The following is a 16,109-nucleotide window of genomic DNA, read 5'->3' as shown; positions in this document are numbered from 1 at the left end:
GCCCAAAGCCCTATATCTCGAATTTTGAGTCCTATTTAAAGAATGTTATGTCTAAGGCTTGCTCCACCCTCAAAGCATCTTCATCAAAACCCTAGCATCTCCCTTTGATCCTTGAGCTTATCCTTCTTGTTTATGCACCTTGAAAAGAGGAGTTTGCATTTGGTGAAGCAAGGAGGCATGAAGCAAGTTAGTTTCAACCTTCTCAGCACCTCCTAAACTTATGTAAGTTTTCAAGCTTTGATATTTATAAGTTACTGGGTTTAGATCTAAGGTTTTATGCATATATTGGTAGTTGGAATGATGTTGGGTTGTTTTCTGAAGAGATCCAACCTTAAAGGTTGTGTTTTTATGCCTTCTGGACCCATTGTGGAAAGAAGATGAGTAGTTTATCTTGCCATTTGGTCCATGCATGAGTTTGGGAGCATTTGGTCCCATTTTTGACCTAGGACTGGAATGATAGTGTTAAGGGCATGCAAATGGATAAAGTTACATTTTAACGTGATTTGGAGGTATAAAGCTTAGATCTTAAAGGAATAAGACCATAGATAGAAGTTAGTTGAATTGCCAAAGTCGTGCCACGTTTCATAGTTGTTGACGTCGTGATTTTTAAGCATGTTACGACTATTTTATTGCCTAGTTGTTAGCGCCGCGACTTTGTGGTGGTAGCGGCGTGATGACATGGATAGTTGACTTTTTGACCAAGTTTGACAACCAACTGTTGTAACAATTGGTAAAAACAGGTCAACAATTGACGGTCAATCACCATGAACCTTACAATAATTAGACCTATTGTACGATACACCAATGTTTATTAAGCAAGTTTAGGTGGTATTATACTTAATTTCTAAGAAATTAAACTACTTTGAATTCAAGGACTTATGATTTTCATCCGAGTTCACTTTAAATGATAGTCTATTTCAATGAGGAAACGTGTAACATCCCAAAATTCCAGATAAAAATTTCATTTTTAGTTCATTCCAAAATATCCAATTATTAGGGTGCAAAATTCTCCTTGGATGTGGCTTACCCTTTTGTATGTGTAAATGTGTTGAGTCTTTCTTATAAATAGGAAGTGAGCGACTCCCATTTATGTAAGAACTTGTAGGACCCAGTTGTGAGTAGGGATGTCAAAAAGTCACGTGGGGGCCCCGTCCCATGTATAATGTTTTTAAGATGATTTTGAGTTTCTAAAATTCATCAAAAAAACGTGTTTTTAAATTGTTAGTATAATGTTTTTAAGATGCCATAACTTTTTTATTTTTAACATGTAACATTCTACTATAAATAATTATTTGTTATCTAAAAAATAGCTTCTTTTAGCGTAAATAACAACTTCTTTTATCCAAAAAAAGGTAGCCCAAAATCAATCGGGGGCGGGGGCGGGGGGTAGGAATGCTGAACATTTCAGGGGTGTGGGAGCGGGGATGGGGGAGCAAAGAAATTTAAGGGGCGGAGGCGGGGGATGCACTCTCGTCCCGTTTGCCCCCGTTGACATCCCTATTTGTGAGTGTTAGTTTAGTGAGAGAATATTCGAAACCCACTTTTACTCTTACTATTCTAATGAAGCTTAAAATGATTTTATTTACTCCTTGTGTTCTTGATTTTTGCATGATTCACTAGATCTTTACTATTCCGCACATGTGATCATAATCTTAGTCACTACAATTAGTATCGGAGCAGGTGTTCTTGAAGCTCTCAAGAATTGATCCATGATGACAACATAATTTGAGTGAATATTCATTGTTGGGTGTTCTTCGTGTTTAAGAAAGTTTGTGTTCTAGAAATCAAATTTATTCCTTGATTTGATTTAAAATTTGATTTTCCCTCTCTAGAATACTTGTTTGTTTCACTTTCTCTCTAGATATTTCACTCATAATCACTTTCTCTCTCTAGAAAATCCAAGTTCTTGTGATCATGGTGTATTTAGCTTATGATTCTTGGGTTGTGATGATTAAACATGTCAAATACCAAGTTAATGAGAAACAATTTTATGGGTTATTGTTGAAAGGCGGGTTAATTTCATGGGAAAGTTTGATTTCTTATGGAGGATTGAAAGATGATCAACGAAAGTTGATATTTCAACCTCTTAATATGATTGATTGTTTGATTCAAATTTCCTTGAATATGTTATCTTGGAGTGGTAATCAAAAGGAAGGAAAAGAAAAGGAATTATTCGATAAGAAATATGTTTCTCTTATTGAAGACCCAAATGATCTTAATGTTCTTAAGTTTGTGAATTTCAAGAAATGGGAATTCAATGTGATTTTGATGAAGATGTGAAAGTTTTTCGTTCAATTGGAGTTTAAACTGATGAATGCTTGAATTCTTGTGATTCATTTGAAGGAATGATGCCATATCGAAAGCCTTCAATCCAAGCACTTCAAATGTATCAAACTCTAAAAGATTCGATTCAAACTTGCAAAGTTGAAGTTTTCAAGAATGAATTTGTTCTTGAATTCAAAACTTCAAGATCTAAAAAGATGAGAAAGAAAAAGAAGAAGATCAACAACAAGAACAATTGGGTTTCTTCACAAAAGTATTCAAATGTTGTCTTGAAGCCAAAATCTATGAAACAAATTTGGGTTCCAAAGCAACAATCATCAAGTATTGCAATGAATTTGAATTCAAAACACAAAAGTGTTGATGATTCTTATGAAGATGATGCTAGATCATTGAAGAACACGAAGAACGAATTGTACAACATGCATCGTGGGTGGTACAATGTGATGATTGGAGATTTTCTTATTCCAACAAAAGAACCAAAATCTTCAATGATTGATTCATGTGTTACAAATGAAAAAAGAATCATCAAGAAGGTTTCTTACATTCTCAAATGGATTTCGAAAAATCCATGTTGAGATCGAAGATGAACGATCAAAGTTTTTCTCTAAATCCGAATTCAGTCATTTTTTTTTAAATCGTGCTTTTCGTTTTTGATTGTTAATCGTTTTGACTCGTTGGATCAAAATTGTTTCAACCCCATTGTTGATTCAATTATTCTTTGTAGTAGATCAAGCCTAAAATCTAAATTATTATTTTTACTCTCTATTCATTTGATCCAGTCCAATCCGAAAGTTTTAGAACCGTTACTATTAGAGACCATTTTGGAATCAAATTTTTTATTCTTCATTGATCCAAAACAATTATTACTGTTCATGATCTATTTCTTCGAGACCAACTTGAATATCAGTTCACTGTTCATCTTTTAGTTTCGACATCTTACATTCTCAGATCTCCGACTTTGATGAAAGGAGATGTTCATGACTTTTGATCAATTTGTAACTATCTGATTTGTTAACTGATTCCTTCTCCTGAATCGAAATTGATGAACGATTGATATATAAAAGGAAGTAATTGTCAATTATCGTTTTCTTTCTTTGTATCTATTTGACTTTTTGATTTTGTTTGAATGAAGAATAGATTCGATTCATCTTGGTGATTTCGATGAAATCGATCAACATAAGATTTCGATAATGGCAGAAATATGTCAAATTGATTATTGAAGTGAAAGTCAATATTGATTTCGATTGTTAAAATGCTCATTCAAAAATTGGTGCTCTTGTAAAAATGGATTTCAAATTGCTTATTGATTTTGAATTAAGGGTTGATAATGAGTATTGATATGAGTGATCGAATATGCGAATGGTGGATTACGAGTTGTCTATTGTTGAATGTAAGTTTGACTAGCTTGGTTTGGGGTCGAATGCTGTTACTGCGAGTCAAATTCGTATTTGACGTGATGAAAATGACTTGAGTCGATTCCGACGGGTTGAGTGTCGAAATCAAATGTTGGGCTGAGTGTCGAAATCAAATGTTGGGCTGAGTGTCGAAATCAAAAAGTGAAATCGATTTCGACTTGTATTGTGTTGTCGTTAGTTCAAATAAAGAGGAATGGAATTCGAAAGCGACTTGAGCTATTGAAGTCTGTATTTGAATTCGAACGATTTGAGCTATTGAGGTTTTGGAGTCAGTGGTGAGTCTAGAACGTAAAACCACATGGTTCACTATTTAAAAGAAACCGGTAAATGAAGAAGAATACTAAAAAAATATTATTGCGGGTTCGAATTGGATGGAGTCGTAAAAGCAAAAAAAGAAAAATTAAGTTCTTACAATTGTACCCGACGAGGTCTTATAGCTTGATATAATTTCACAATTGTATCATTACTAATACTATCTAAAACATTTTTTTTACAATTGTACCCGACGAGGTCTTATAGCTTGATATAATTTTGTTGCGTACATTAGTCTTTACCAACTTCATTGCTGCAAATGCACGTTCCACACTCGCTGTTGCAACGGGTAAGATCAATGCAAGTTTCAAGAGAAGGTAAACCTTAGGATCTATTATATGTTTTTTTCTTCAACCATATTTTTGGCATGTTCTCCAGTGCTCTTCAATTGATTAAACCGTTCATCTTCTCGCACATCCTTAATGTAATTTTTAAGTTCAACTTCAAGAACTTGAAGATCATATTCTGTTTGAAATTCTTCCATATAAAGTGTAGCCATTTCCATTAGTTTATCGAAATCAAAGGCTTTAAAAGACTCACGCGGGGACAAACAAGCTATGCAAAGAAGTAATTTCTTATTGACTTCATTAAAGCGATGGTTAAGCTCTTGAAGTTGCATATCACACACCGCCTTAAATACATCAACATGATAATGGTGCAAGTTGTTAACCTAAAAAATGAATCTTTAATAAGCTAATTAAAAAACACAATAAATAAATCAAGTTGGTAATATCAAACGTTACCTACCTGTGAACCTCTTGGACGACTGAATCCATCATAATATTCATCTTCCATATCCACGATTCTCACATCATGTTTCTTGCAAAACAAAGTAACATTCCCTAAAAGTGGTTCCCATCCTACATCTCTAATTTCTTGAATTGCTTTTTTAGAGCTGCTTACTTGATTAATGGCATTTATGATATATTTGTCTTTTCTTTGTAATATTGTATTCAAATGATTTGTGACTCCCAAGATATCAATCATCAAGTGTAGACAAAACACAAAATCAAAGGACTTTAATAACCTTAAGATGCGAATTGCTTCAGCTTTACGCTCACAATCACTATTAGCTTTACCAAGGTCTTCAAGTACTTCAAAAATGGAAGAATATATGTTCTTGATATCCAATAGAGATGAAAAATGAGAACCCCGTCGAGTATTAGATGGTCGTTTGATACCCACTTCTTGGTTCAAACCGGTACCACTCTTAAGCTCACCTAAAATTTAACATATATAAGTTTAATTAGCATAATATAACTACAAAATGTTTTAATAATAAATCTAGTATAATTATAAAGCAAACCTTCAACAAAGGCTTCCATAACTTTATTTGCTTGTTTTATTCTTAAATTATCTTGTCGCTTGTAGGAAGATCCAATAATGTTTAATAGCCAAGAAACCGCATCAAAGAAATCATTAACCTTCATGTGATTTTATGCAATAAACACTAGGGCTAACTGTAATTGGTGAACAAAAAAATGAATAAAGTATGCAGATTGTGTTTCATTCATAATCAAAGTCTTCAATCCATTAAATGCACCATTCATGTTACTAGCACCATCATAGCCTTGCCCTCTAATGCTAGTATTACTCAAATTCCACTTTGAGAGCATATCATAAATGGTTTCCTTTAGTTTCAAAGCTAAAGTGTCACTGACATGTCTAAGGACAACAAATCTTTCTACAACTTCCCCCTTTTTATTTACAAACCTCAATACTAATGCCAATTGTTTTTTTTACAAGAAACATCACGTGACTCGTCTACTAAAATTGCAAAAAAATCTTTTCCAAGATCTTCCATAATAACATTTATAATTGCATCTGAACATCCCTGCATGATATCTTTCTGGATATCATTGCATTTCAATTGTGTATTTTTGGAGCATTCTTTAACACAAAATGATCTACCATATCACATCGATCAACTAACCATTGTAAAAGTTCAAGAAAGTTACCTTTATTATATGAATCATCTGTCTTGTCATGACCACGAAATGCCAATCCTTGACGCAACAAGAATCTAACACAATCAATTGAAGCATTCAAACGAATACAATATTTTTTTTTCTTGCAAAGTGGTTTGTTTCTCAAAAGTAGTAGTTATGGATTACCTTTGGTTCATCAAATTTTGACACTTTTGGACAACAATATTGTGTGGAGTTCCAACTTTATGATCATCTGGTCCTGATTTCCTATTCCAAGCTTTGAAACCAGATTTCACAAAATGATCCGATCCACCTTGGTTTGATATGTCGGATTTAAATAGATAACAACACAAACAAAATGCGGCATTCTCTTTTATACTATACTCTAACCAATATTTATTGTCATCAAACCAAGATATATTAAATCTTCGTTGTTTACCTCCAAAAGCACGTTGTAGAAACTTATAGTTTTGAGGTTGGAAAGGCCCTTTTTGCAAGTATGCTCTTTTAATTTCATCTCCTTATTCACATGATAATATTCCATAGCCGAACGTTCTGCCGGGTCAACGGGTAGTGAACTTAAATCAACTCTCATATTCTTATGTTGCTCATTATCTTCTTTTATTGTTTTTTTTCACTCTTTCTTAAAAACTTGAATAAAAACATTCTTGATTTTAATTTCTAAAACAAACAACAATTCATAAACAACAAATAAATACTCAAATAAATGAACAACAATCAAATAATCAATTCACATTGAAATTAGAAACAATAAAAAAAACCTATTTAAAATCATGAATAAAACAATCAAAACAATAGAACAAAAATTCACAAATTCGATATTAATAAAATAGTTGCTATTTGCCAACAATTAACAATCAAATACTTAGGTTCATAAAATTAACAAAAATTACTAATTAAGATACCTGCGGTGGGCAAGTGGGCAATTGGTATTGCTGAACATGTGTCGCCGCTGTGATACTGTTCTTGATTCACATTATTATTATTATTATTATTATTATTATTATTATTATTATTTTAAATTTAAAATCTATTGGGCTATATATGCATACTGGATTATACCCTAAAAATATTGGGCTATTAGAACATAAAACAAGGGCTCTAAAAATTTGATATATATATATATATATATATATATATATATATATATATATAGAGAGAGAGAGAGAGAGAGAGAGAGAGAGAGAGAGAGAGAGAGAGAGAGAGAGAGAGAGAGAGAGAGAGAGAGAGAGAGAGAGAGAGAGAGAGAGAGAGAGCTAGGTTCAAATGTTTCTAGCAACTATTGTGTTCCTAAATGCACCAATCACAAATTAGCAAGTAATTAAATAATTAATTAAATCAAGAAGGGTATTTTTGGTTTTTTGCACTTGCAATTAAGGAAACAAAATAATTATATGTTGCCCTAATATCTCTTCTTTATAATCATCGACATACATCTGTATCAGTCATCTTGCCACTGCCGTATCTTCTTCTTCCTCCCTCTCCATCGTCGGCTGCGTTTTCCATCACCGAAATCGGTTGGCTGCGTCTTCCATCATCGAAATCGGTCTATAGTTGCCGCCGTACACCAACTTCCTAGCCCTGGTATGTTCTTGAACAAAGTTTCTAATTTTTAAACCTAATTTCTGATTTTACAATCAAATCTCATCGGAAACCTCCATTGGTTACGTGAATTGCAACATCAAAATTTCATGAATTTTTGATTTTGCGATGGCTATCACAGTGAAATTATCCATGATCCTGTTACTTGTATTTTGAAGTGAAGTATTTTTTTTTTCTTCCCTTTATTTATCTTTTCAAATTAAGCAAAATCTTAAATTATGGATTTACTTTTAATTGGTAAACTTTTTGTATAAACCAAAAAACAAGAAAAAGCTTCACTAATCAATATAATTGATGTATAAATGTGTTACTTGATCATTTTGTTAGAATATACATTAAATCATTCCGGTAGAATAGTTTATTTGAATATTCTATTAGAATATACATTAAACTGTTATATTAGAATACTCATATGCTCAAATTTGAATATCATGTGAACCATCTTGAGTTTCATCTCTCAAGTATTAAACTTTTATCTATTCTTTATTTCTTTACTTGTTGAATTGAATAATTACTTATATTGTTGTTGTTTATTTTTAGTTGTTGCGCAGAAAGTACAGAGGGAATTTCTTGGTTAATAGGTTGGGAAAATCGAAGGAATTTGGTGGTCTTGCTTATTATGTTACTGCACCTTCTCAAGGTAATGACTGATTCCATTCCATGTTTCCATTCCATTCCATTCACATTTCTTGGTTTGTGATGATTTATTGTTTGTTTGCATGTGAATATCATCATCAACTTGGCTGATATGGCAACAAATCCCTTCCATGCCCACTACTTTTTTTTTATAAATATTTTAATTAATTGAGTTATACTTAAAGATATGCAAACTTTAGCTTTAAATGGTTTCAAACTTTATAATTTTTGATTTTCACCTACAGTAATATAACTTGTTTGCTTTACCAAATGAATGTTAACCATAAAATTCTTTCAGAATGCGGGCAATATTCTTTTAGAATAAAAAGGGATTTAGTTTCAAGAAAGCTACTATTCTTTCAGAATGAAGAAGGGATATATTCTTCACATGTAATCCTGCAAATTAATCAGACCTAGACAACCAAAAAAGGCAGGAAAACTTTAATTTTACTCTTTTATAATGATTGTTCTCTACGAATGAACTCGAATTTTATTCTTTATTTTTTTTTCATATCAGCATGCAAACACAAGTGTATCACTACAAATTACTTGGCAATGAATTTCTGATAGAAATGGCTTGAAGACCTGATGGGAAAGGCTTGAAGAATGAATTAAAGAATGATCACACTCATTGTTTAAGAATGTTGTTATTTTTTAAGAATTATACTTGTTATTCTTTCAGAATGTTTGTTATTATTCAATGATTCACAATCATACAATGTAATTATTTGGTATATTATTAGTTCAAGAATTGATTTCGTGTATTCTTTCAGAATGTATTTACTAGTTTATGGTTGACATTCTGTCATTCTGACAGAATAAAATAGAAAAATATATTTACTAGTTTATGGTTAAAATTCTACCATTCTGACAGAATAAAATCGAATTTATAATTTTAAATTAATTTAAAATATTCAGATTTTTAAAAATAAAGGATTTAATTATCCCTAAAAATCCGAAAATTTCCTTTTTTTAATATAGGTTAATTGACTAAAATGCCCTTATGCTCAAATTTGTGTGATTATATGGTACATGTTATCCTATTCTACTATCATAGACCCTCAGATCATGATCTTTGATTATATTCCATCCAATGGTCCAGATCTGTGCATTCTGGCACACAATAGTTACTAGAAACAAAATAACCTAACCCTATATATATATATATATAGTTTTGCTAAAAATATTAAGATAGTTCACACATATTTTTTGTGGTGGGTCATAATAAAAAGTTATATACAACTTGTATATATATATATATATATATATATATATATATATATATATATATATATATATATATATATATATATATATAGATATATATAAAGGTGGGTCAAGTGGCCCACCCTCAATACACATAAACTCGCCACTGTTCGGAGTCGAGTTATGTTGATTGGGTTTACTGATGTGGAAATCAGTTTTGATATGGAGTCATAGAAGTCGTTCGATGTGTGGATTGGTAATTTCGACATATGAAAACTACAATTAAATTGAGTTCGTATATGAGGTTACGTTTTGGGTTTGGAAGTCGAACATGCAACGATTTGTGAAATTGGTTTGGATGTCGAACACGATTTCAATGTGTGATGCTAATTATCCCCCACCCACTTACCTCCACCTCTCTCTCTCTCTATCTCTTTTTTTTCCTCAACCTAAGAACTCATCCCGATCCCGTCTTCCATTGGCAACCTTGAAAAATCTCCAAGATTTGATTTTAAACTCCATCAAAATCATTGGAAAACAAACTCATCCGAAAAATCCCATGTGAGCTTGGGAACTGCCGAAGTCTCAAGATCCTAATTTCACCACCACCACTACCACCCCCTCTTTATACCGACTGTCGGTCGAACCCTCTACCCGTCACACACTCATGCACATGATGAAAGAAGAACGTCGACTCGCTCCTTGTTCATCCTCAATTCCCAATTAATCTGAAACAACTCATCTTTCTCCTACTCATCTTACCTTCCCAATTTCAAGATCAATTCCATTTCCCCACAAAGAACAAACCCGATTTTCCAAACCCTAGATGACAATACGATAGAAACCAGCATCACAACTCTTGTAACTCGCTTTAATATAATTTTCTTAGGGTTGAAGTTTGAAATCAAATATCTTCAAAGAGTTCTTAGCCTACAGGTTCATGGTTTTCTTCTTCCAAGTAATCAGAATGAAACTTATGACATAATACTTTTCAGAAATCTTGAAACTCTAATGTGTTTTCAGGGAAGTAGTTTTTGATTATGGGATTTTTATGATTTGTTCCAATTTTTAAGATTTTCTCCATTGAAGTGTTCTTGGGTATTTTTCCAGATTTCAGTTGATTCTGTGTTCGGATGATATTTGTGTTGGATTGTTGTGGGTTAAATATGTTAAACAATCTTTTGATTGAATTAGTATGTTGAATCACTAGTACAGAAGAGATTTGATGATGTGGTTAATATAGTTTGTTGATGCGGTTTTCTGACCGCACCAAAAAATATGGCACTAAAAAATAGTATATTTGATGATGCGGTTTACAAACCGCATTAAAAAACACTAGAAACCGCCTTATAAGATATCAAAATTAAAATAACAAACCGCATTAAAAAATCAGCAACCGCTCTATTAAATATTAGCACTAAAAAATCAAAAACCGCCCTATTAACTAATCGCACCAACAAATAAGGAACCACTCTATTAAATAGTAGCACCAAAAAAATAAACAACCGCCTTATTAAATAATCGCACCAGAAATCGGAAACCGCTCTATTAAATAATGGAGCCAAAAAATAAGAAACCGTCTTATTAAATTATATATATATATATATATATATATATATATATATATATATATATATATATATATATATATATATATATATATATATATATATATATCACAAAAACAAAACCGCACTATAAAAAATAATATATCATTTAAAAATCATTAATAAACAAAAACATAGTATTTAACAAAACTTCATTATACAAAAAACCAACAATTTCTAATTTACATTTTAGTTATAATAAAACACAAAACATTATAATTCTTAGAAAGTTCTTTTCCGACTATCGTTCACCATCTTAATTAAACGAGGTATTATTTCTGAGACCACATCTTCAAGTTTAACGGGCGTAACAAAACTCTTCTTTTTCCATAACTGCAACAAACAAACAAACAACATATACATATATATATATATATATATATATATATATATATATATATATATATATATATACACACACACACACACACACAAAATATTGATATTTTAAATCTATACAAAATACTTACTTTATTTTCAAAATCATGTTGAATGGTTTCAACAAACTCCTTCATATGTTTTATTACTATAAATCCACATTCCCATCCACCTTTTTGTTTGTAGCACTGTATTTAATTCACAATAACTATTTCAAACCACTTGAAATACATTGATAAAAATTAATAGAAAAATACCTTTACTGTTTCCCACTTATTAACTCGTCCCGGGAAAACATTATCAATGAAAGAAGGAAAGTGGTAAGCGTCTTTTTTCTTTTCTTGGTTCTTTTCACATGAAGAATCAAGAATATAACCACATTTGCTTTCAGGACATAGGATAAAAAGCAACCAATGCATACTGCAAAAATAAGAATTATTTAACAAGTAAGCATATATGTGTACTGTGTATTTATATAAGTGTAGTGTGTATATGTATGTGAACGTATTATGGAAAGAAAAAAAATTACCCCTGTAAATATGGAGCAAGAAAATATCGTTTGCTTTTATGATACGAAAATACTTCTTCGATATGTTTAGTGACAGGCGACATGTCTGTTTTAGTATCTAAGCGTGCAATGCAAAGCGGATCAAAAAAAGCACATTCAGAATTGGGCGACCTAAACAGAAGCCTATATATATTACAGAATGTTAGTAAAAATTAATTATATCTAAAAAGTTATAATACCATATTAAAAAATATAATAATAACTTACATTGCAAACCAATGAATAATGCTTTGATCAAGCAAATCTCTTAAAAATAGTTGTAATACCTCGATATACTGGATGGTAATTTGAACCCTACGGCGATACATCCCTTTGGGTGAAAAAATATTAACAACATTTGCATTCCCAAAAAACTCTACTACTTGAAAACCAACAGATTGAATTTGAGGTCTTTGTTCTTGTAATTTGCTCAAGGATGTAAACAAGTCAGGTTCATCATGTGTAACGAATTCAGGTTCGGGTTTGGTTTCGGATTTGGATTCGGATTCAGATTCGAGTTCGGATTCAAATTCGGATTCGGGTTCGGGTCTGGCTCTGGGTTCGGGTGCATTTAAATGAACTTGTGGTGGATTCATAGATAACATCTACAGACAAACACAAAACATTAGTAATTAGATATGATTATATACAAACATAAAACATCTAAAAAATCATAATATGTCTAAAAATGAGCATAAAACAAGTTTTTTAAGACTAACCATATCAACTAAACCACCTTGAAAATGTTCATTAATTTCATGTTGATAAGCAATGTGGTTTTCCTCAAACTAAAATAACAAAAAAATTAAAAATTGTTATAATATTATGAAAATAATACTAAATTAACAAAAAATAAGAGTGAATTGGTTGAATACTTGTGGACGATAAGCTGAAGTCGTCATGATGTCATCAACATGTATGTGTGGTGAGGCGCGATTCGACCCCATTCCCGTGTCACTATTTGATTTGCTAGGTGTCTTGTTCACAAGCTACAATATTTTGTAATATTTAAATAAACATATATTAAAATATATATTTATATTTAAATATAAATATACCTTTATTGCATATCTCGGCCACTGAACGATGGTATGTAGAAGATGTTTAACATATTCAACTTCTTCCGTCCGTGTGACGGCATGCACAGGCAAGTTCTCATATATTTTGACGATTTCATCAACCTGTACTTTCACACAACCTGTACTTATTGGTTGTGAATGTATGACCGTTTCAGATGTTGGCCATGCAATACCATTAGCTACTATCAATTGAGTATCAGCCACATTCACTAGCAATTCACATTCTGTCCTAACCTGTGAATCATACAACTTTTTTTGTAAATATAATATAAAAAACATAACTTATAATATACATATATATATATATATATATATATATATATATATATATATATATAATATGAAAACTATAAATATATTACCTTAATAGGTGGATATTCTGTCAACCGTCCACCAGATGCACCACTAGATTCATGCAATGATGGGATCATGTCAACCTGTTGTCTCGGTCTCGTGGTTCTACTATTTTCCACATTTTTGAACAATCCACCATAAACCTGGGTATGGCCAATGATATTAGATATTGTCCGTGATCGCCCCCCGTGCTCGCGTCCCAAAAGTCTAACTAACGGGTCTTCCTTATTTTGGAAATAACTCCCATCAGCTATCATTCTTTTCTCTTCTTGTTCCTATGAAGAAAAAAAAATACTTGTAAAGATATATCTACTGAAAAATCAAAATCTTCATATATAAATTGAAAAAAAATAATTGTTTACCAAAAATTGAAAATCTTTAATTGCCCCTTGGGGAAGATCGTACGTATTTGTTTCTGGGTTAATTAATGCGAAAGCCATTAAATATAACATAGACCGCTCATTTTGTATACGACCCAGTTTTTTTGGAATTTGTTAACCATATTGAGCTTGTTTGATCTTCACAAACTGGACAAGCTTTCTTACCATTTGTTTTGTATCCTGACAAGTTACCGTATGCTGGAAAATCACTTATAGTACAAAAAATCATGGCCCGCAATTGAAAGTGTTGTTTCTTATAAGCATCATATACATCTACACCCGAACTCCAAAGAGTTTTTAAGTCATCAATCAAAGGAGACAAATACACATCAATATCGTTACCAGGTTGTCTCGGCCCCTGAATCAACAACGACATCATAATGTATTTTCGTTTCATGCATAACCATGGTGGAAGATTGTAAATGCATAAAAGAACCGGCCATGTACTATGACGACTGCTAATGTTCCCAAAAGGATTGATCCCGTCTGAACTCAGCCCAAACCGTATGTTTCTCATCTCTTTTCCAAATTCAGGATACTTCTTATCAATATTTCTCCACTGAGGTGAATCTGCAACATGTCTTAGTTTTCCGTCAGTTACACGTTCTTCCGAATGCCAACAAAGTAACTTTGCTTCTTTTTCGTTTGAAAATAACCTTTTTAGTCTTGGTATAATAGGGAGATACCATAATATTTTAGCCGGTGGTCCATTTTTCGTCACATCATCATCTACTTCATTCGAATCTTTTTTCCGTTTATACCTCGATGCACCGCAAAAAACACAATTATGTTTATTCTCGAACTCCTTTCTGTACAACATACAATTATTTGGACATGCATGTATTCTTTCAACTTCCAATCCCATCGGACACATTAGCTTTTTTGCTTGATATGTAGAAATGGGTAATACATTATCTTCCGGAAGAATGTCATGCAAAACCTCTAATAGACTTGTGAAATTTTTATCAGTCCATCCGTTTTTCGACTTTAAGTTAATCAACCTACATACCACATCGAGTTTCATAAATTTGGAACCGCTATATAACGGTGTTTCCGCTTCTTCAAATACACGTTGTAACTTTTCTTGTTCAGCATCATCCATGTTAGTCTCCATGTCATCAAACATTTCATTGAAATTGTCATTTGGTTCATTTGAATGATGATCATCTTCATCAACATATGAATCATTGTTGTATGTACTATTATGAATATTTATATTGCTCGACGATGTGCCACAATCAACAAGTGTTTCTCCATGTCTTGACCAACAAGTGTAATTAGGCACAAAACCATTTTGCAACAAATGATACTCTATTTCTCCAATAAAATTAAACGTTTTAAAGTTTTTACAAAGGTTACAAGGACAAGAAATCGATTCATTTCCATTATTCATGCGATTTGCTTCGGCAACCCTAATAAAAGTTCGAACACCCTCTATATAAAGTTCAGAAAAACGTGAAGCTTTGTACATCCAATAATCACGAGTCATCTGAAGATTAAAATAAACAAACAAACAATGTAATATATCGATTTTCAACAAACAGGTTATGTAAATTTTAACATTTTAATAATCTATACAAATCAATTTAAAATAACAATTAAATAATCATTTAATAAATAAACAGGTAATATAAAATCAAAAGAACAATAAAATTTAATTTACCTTTAATGAAGATAACTAGACAATTTAACGAGGCTATTTTGAGTTTTTGTAACTTGCATAGGGATTTCGTCAAAGAAGAATGTTCACATTTACAAAGAAGAGAAACCCTCGCACTGAGAATAATTAGCTTTTAATTGATGCGATTTTTCGAATATAGCACTAAAAAATCGTAATTTAATGAAGCGGTTTTTGAATATGGCACCAAAAAATCGTTGTTTAATGAAGCGGTTAGAAAAAAACGCACCAAAAAAATCATAATTGATGCGGTTTTTCGAATATGGCACTAAAAAATCGTAATTTAATGAAGCGGTTTTTGAATATGGCACCAAAAAATCGTTGTTTAATGAAGCGGTTAGAAAAAAACGCACCAAAAAATCATAATTTAATAGTGCGTTTATAGCAAATAGCATCAAAAAATCGTTTTTAATGCTTTTTTTGGTGAACCGCATTAATAAATCTGTTGGAGGAATTTTTTGTTGCTCTTTTAATGCGGTTTTCGTGTTTTTTAGTGCTACATCGATTTGATGAGGCGGTTTCCTAAAATAACCGCCTCAAAAAAGAACAAATATTCGCACTACAAAAGCTATTCTGTACTAGTGAATAATTCTGTTTCTGATTTGAGATGAAGTTTTGATGGAGCATCGATATTAATTTTGAAAGACTGGTGCTATTTTTTTTTATGGTAATCAATGTTTATG

At 31.8% G+C, this 16,109-nt stretch overlaps 2 protein-coding genes across 2 annotated transcripts; both read right to left on the bottom strand.

The window, feature by feature from the left end:
* Positions 1-4,344: 4,344 nt before the first annotated feature.
* Positions 4,345-5,440, bottom strand: LOC145050246 (uncharacterized). Its single transcript, XM_078998528.1, has 3 exons — positions 5,317-5,440; positions 4,758-5,230; positions 4,345-4,680 (listed from the first exon to the last, which is right to left on the bottom strand). Exons 1-3 carry the CDS (start codon positions 5,438-5,440, stop codon positions 4,345-4,347), a joined length of 933 nt encoding a protein of 310 aa, XP_078854654.1.
* An 8,387-nt stretch (positions 5,441-13,827) lies between these two features.
* LOC145050245 (uncharacterized) lies at positions 13,828-15,237 on the bottom strand. The gene has a single exon (XM_078998526.1). The coding sequence runs from the start codon at positions 15,235-15,237 to the stop codon at positions 13,828-13,830; it is 1,410 nt and encodes a 469-aa protein (XP_078854652.1).
* Positions 15,238-16,109: the final 872 nt, after the last annotated feature.

Source organism: Lactuca serriola, chromosome 5 (assembly GCF_051521515.1).
Source record: "Lactuca serriola cultivar US96UC23 chromosome 5, Lser_US96UC23_V15, whole genome shotgun sequence".
NCBI classification, from domain to species: domain Eukaryota; kingdom Viridiplantae; phylum Streptophyta; class Magnoliopsida; order Asterales; family Asteraceae; genus Lactuca; species Lactuca serriola.
Note: the sequence above shows the minus strand (reverse complement) of the source record. Positions and strands in the feature narration are given on the sequence as shown.

What these genes read in the sequence shown, in the direction of transcription:
- LOC145050245 (XM_078998526.1), bottom strand. Translation starts at nt 15,237, where the DNA reads ATGACTCGTGATTATTGGATGTACAAAGCTTCACGTTTTTCTGAACTT.
- LOC145050246 (XM_078998528.1), bottom strand. Translation starts at nt 5,440, where the DNA reads ATGAAGGTTAATGATTTCTTTGATGCGGTTTCTTGGCTATTAAACATT. An exon ending in TATGGAAGCCTTTGTTGAAG is followed by an intron (nt 5,231 to 5,316) that starts GTTTGCTTTATA and finishes GTTAAATTTTAG; the next exon opens with GTGAGCTTAAGAGTGGTACC. An exon ending in GTCGTCCAAGAGGTTCACAG is followed by an intron (nt 4,681 to 4,757) that starts GTAGGTAACGTT and finishes TTCATTTTTTAG; the next exon opens with GTTAACAACTTGCACCATTA.